At 41.6% G+C, this 4,504-nt stretch overlaps 1 protein-coding gene across 1 annotated transcript in view; it reads left to right on the forward strand.

Annotated features, from left to right (window-relative positions):
• zmym2 (zinc finger, MYM-type 2) overlaps positions 1-4,504 on the forward strand; it is a 40,046-nt gene that overhangs the window by 25,942 nt on the left and 9,600 nt on the right. Inside the window, exons 11-20 of the mRNA XM_020618935.1 lie at positions 2-55; positions 397-547; positions 645-817; positions 941-1,106; positions 1,314-1,342; positions 1,794-1,976; positions 2,327-2,468; positions 2,822-2,943; positions 3,249-3,399; positions 3,826-3,945. Coding sequence (XP_020474591.1) covers positions 2-55; positions 397-547; positions 645-817; positions 941-1,106; positions 1,314-1,342; positions 1,794-1,976; positions 2,327-2,468; positions 2,822-2,943; positions 3,249-3,399; positions 3,826-3,945 — 1,291 coding nt within the window. The remainder of the gene's footprint in view (position 1; positions 56-396; positions 548-644; positions 818-940; positions 1,107-1,313; positions 1,343-1,793; positions 1,977-2,326; positions 2,469-2,821; positions 2,944-3,248; positions 3,400-3,825; positions 3,946-4,504) is intronic.

Genomic DNA, 4,504 nt, shown 5'->3' on the forward strand with positions numbered 1-4,504 from the left:
ATGTAACTACTGTCGAGGAGCATTCAGTCTGAAGCCTGAAACTCTGGAGTGGGAGGTAAGACCGTCTTTTGATGTACAGTTATCACAGTCACTGTTTTCTTATAGCATTGTAAAATACCATAAACAGAATTTGCAATCATGTTCAAACCAAAAATAACACGTCCTAGCTTCACAATATATAAACCTATATTGAAAATATTTAGCTCCAGCCCCGGTCTACCTGGACAGAGATGGACAGGGAAAAAAATTGTCATGTTCAGTCAAATTCTCTGTGTAAGCCAGTTTATTTCAGCTGAAGTAGCTCTGTGTACTAATATTTCATGCTTGCAGATTGTACCACCATTCAATCTTAAACCTAGTACACATACAGTATATTTATTCAGTGTTTGTTTTTAGGATAAAGTCTACCAGTTCTGCAGTAAGACATGCTGTGAGGACTACAAGAAACTCCACTGTATTGTGACATTTTGTGAGTACTGCCAAGAGGAGAAGACGCTACACGAGATGGTCAAGTTCTCTGGGGTCAAGAGGCCTTTCTGCAGCGAGGGTACTAATCTTTCATCCTCTTCTCTCCAGTTGAGACTCATTTTAGTTGATTAATCATCTTTATTTTTTCCCTTGCTTCCACCTGTTGCTGTTTCCAGGCTGTAAGTTGTTATATAAGCAGGATTTTATCAAGCGGTTAGGTCTGAAGTGTGTCAGCTGTAACCACTGCAACCAGCTGTGTAAGAGAGGCCTGACTCGGCAGCTCGGTGGCATGACTCGGGACTTCTGCAGTGAAGCATGTGCCAAGAAGTTCGACGACTGGTACCACAAGGTCTGTTCATACTCAGTGTATCTATTGTTGTCACTGATGTTTTATTTTGACATGCAAAATAAATATGGCAAAATTAATGTTCAATTTGTCAACTTCCTGTAAACATCTCTTTGTGGCCACTAGGCAGCGCGGTGTGACTGCTGTAAGGTGCAGGGCAACCTGACGGAGTCTGTGATGTGGAGAACAGAGATGAAGCATTTCTGTGACCAGGAGTGTTTGTTGAAGTTTTACTGCCAGCAGAACGAGCCCATCATGGTCACACAGAAAGGCCCTGAAAACACAACCCTAGGTACAAACTGTGTGTGTGTGTGTTTCCTCTGGAAGAACTAAGGTCTGCCCTCTTAAGCACATGTGTACTGATCCTTGAAAATGCTTTTTAGGGGTAAAGTATACATGAATTAATGTGATTTGAAGAATGAATGCCTGCTTATGTTACTTTGTGTCACTCAGACTTCATGAAGCAAAGATATGACGTTATTCATCCTCCTTATTACAGGGTTTGAAATGCAAGGGACCAAACTTGGGGTAAGTAAGAGCTTGGTAAACCTGTGGCTGTCTTTCCCCTACATTGACTTATTTGTGACAGGCCGCTACAATATCAAAATTGACCGCCACGTATTGATTTCAAATATTGTCTTATTTCAGTATAGTGCCATGCGTAGTGCATGTATTTGTACCCTGCTCTGTTTCTATCTCATACACACAAACATTCGACAGCAGACTGTAACAGCTCCTCCTCAGTTTTTTTTTTTGTAACACAACACTATCAATTGCAGAGATCCAACTCTTCTTTGTTATTAGCAAGCTTGTAAGACTAGCTAAGCTAACGTTAGAATACAGCTGTTGCCGAGGTCAGCACGCTGTATAGATGTGGACTGCTCTGCAAGTGGATAAAGTTAATGCTAGTTCATAAATTCTGATGCTGAATGTTTGCCCCGTCAGTCCCGGGGAATATTGAAAAGTGCATGTGGGAAAGCTGATTAGTCCGACCAGTGTTATTTACGATAAACTGATTCATTTCGAATATTTACTGGCTTCAACCAGTGCTGGTGAAGCAGCAAGAGAGGATCAGGAAGAGAGAGATGTACAAGAGCAACGTGCTACTACTGTGGGAGAGCCATCTAGTTCAGGAGGGACAGGTCATATGAACAGCACAGAGGTAGCCTACTAAAGTATTACTCCATTTAATAAAAATAAAAAATTATGAAAGCGTGACCCCCCCAAACAGCTTGTGTGCTAGAATCCATTATTGTTGCTTTCTCTAAAGTTGTTCCTGTCCATTTAGTGCAAAGATGTAATTAAATTCGTGGCCTAATCATTTGGAACTGTACTGGATCCACTCTGGAATGTGTAACCTCTTTGTTACCAATTGATATTTCCTGTTATGTCAGATGTGCTTTTACAGTGACCCCATCATTTGTTTTAATTTCACCTATAGTAAGTGATCCTTTGTAAGAACAGGAGCCACACTTTTTTTGTAATCCACATTTTTATTTTGCCATGCTGCAGCTGGTGAACCAGGGAACTGTGGGGTACACTGGAGGCAGCTTGGTAAGAGATGTTAAGAACAAGGCAGTGCTCTGCAAACCGCTCACGCTAACCAAGGCTACATACTGCAAACCGCATATGCAGAGCAAACATCTACAGACAGGTAAATGCAGTGTCTTACTTAGTGCTTAAAATTTTCTTTTCTTTTTGGACATCTTTAGTATATTGCATAGTTTGCACAAGGAAACGAAGTTAGATGGAAATGATATGGTGCAGTTAAAGTACGAAGCTGGACTCAAGTCAGAAATGTTGTACAGATACAGTGAACTGCAGACAGTCACAGTTCAGAACACCAATGTGCAGCTTAAATTTGCCAAAGTAAGGTAGTAGAATTGAGACATTTTTGTGTTTTTGAGATGTTTTCTCCTGGATCCTGCTTAACAGTTATGTGGAGGTTGAGAAAGAAAGGTTGACGCACCCTTTGAATTCATTACTTCATGATATCTCTGTCCACAGATGTAGAAGATGGTGTGAAGAAGGAGTATGTTCCTGTGCCCATACCTGTGCCCGTATTCATCCCCATACCCATGAATATGTATGCCCAGATCACTCCCACGCCACTTTCTCTTCCTGTACCGGTAAGACCCTTTGAGCCTCAACACACAAGGACTTTCCAAAGTAAAAGGCAAAAGCTTATCTTGTTAAGGTTTTACCATCTACAAAACAATAAAAGGCTCTATCATAAATGTTGAAATGCTCAAAATGACTCTTCTGAAAATGAATGAGCAAATGCACCTGTCCAAATTGAAGTCTAGAAAAATGATTTAATGTTGAAAATGTGTTAATGAAATTTAGAAAAAAATCTCAGCCATGCAGCATAAGGGGAAATGTATCAACATAATCTCAATGCTAACCAAAAAGCTTTATGTCCTGTCCTGTCCAGGTCCCTGTGCCTGTGTTCTTGCCCACCACCCTGCAGGGGGCAGAGCAGATCATCCAGACCATCAGTGAGCTGAAAACTAAGGTGCCCTCTGACCCTCTGGAGGCTGACCTGCTCTCCATGGCTGAGATGATTGCAGAGAACCAGAGGCCAGGTACTCTCATGAGAAGGCTGGATGTTTGAATTATACCATTAGTGATCATCCATCCATTATATATACCACAGATTCCTGAATAGGGATCAAGGGGGGGCTGGAGCCAATCCCATCTGACATTGGGTGAGAGGCAGGGTACGCCCTGGACAGGTTACCAGTCTATCACAGATATCCTCATAAGTTTGGTTTTACCGGCCAAGGGTAATACATATCTATTATTGAGTATTCTGGTACCACCCTGATGCAACAGAGGTGCATGAAATTTTTGTTGTACTCAAACCATCAACAAACTTTCAATCAAAATGCTACAACATTTTCTTTCCAACAACAATATCCTGGATACAAAATTTGCTGTTGAACACAAAGATTCTATTTGAAGACGTCTTGCAGCAAATGACAGTGAGGACCTATGTGGTTCTGTCTCAGATGTGAAGCCAGTGAAGGTGAAGAGGGAGTGTGGAGCGGAGGAGTCCTCCAGCAGCAGCTCTGAGGAAGAGGAGGAAAAGTATGAGCCCAACTTGGACCTGGAGGCAGACTTCCCTCAAGGTAAACAGGAACAATCTCCATGATAATGTTAAAGCTATGTAATACCTAGTTAAAGCTATGTAATACCTAGTAATAATATTTGTACTATAGTCTGTGTTTTGTAATGCAGGCCTATCCATGCATGAGGGGACTGTTTTATTAATGTTTTTTAAGGGCAGTGAACCTTTTTGTGTGGCACAGTGGTTGGACTTTGTGTCTTCATGCCAGCAGCTTTGTCAACACAGTATCTAAAGAACAATACATACAGTATTAAGGCCCTTTCACACCGGACGCGAATTTAACGCGCGATTTATTCGCGCGTCAATGATATTTTTCGAACCAATAACTTGTCAATGATACATTGCACACCGCCGACGTAATTTCGCGACGCCAAAAGCGACATTAATTTTTTTCGCCTCCGGGTCGATTTTTCCAACTCGTCGCGGCGACGGCAGCACTTCTGACCAATCACGATGCAGCTTGTTGACACGTCAAATTCAACATGGCGGACCGCTTAATCCAATTTGTTTCAGCAAATTCAGTCATCTATGATAAAAAGGACAAAAACTACAAAGATAAT

Source organism: Monopterus albus, unplaced genomic scaffold (genome assembly GCF_001952655.1).
Source record: "Monopterus albus unplaced genomic scaffold, M_albus_1.0 scaffold211.1, whole genome shotgun sequence".
Lineage (NCBI taxonomy): Eukaryota > Metazoa > Chordata > Actinopteri > Synbranchiformes > Synbranchidae > Monopterus > Monopterus albus.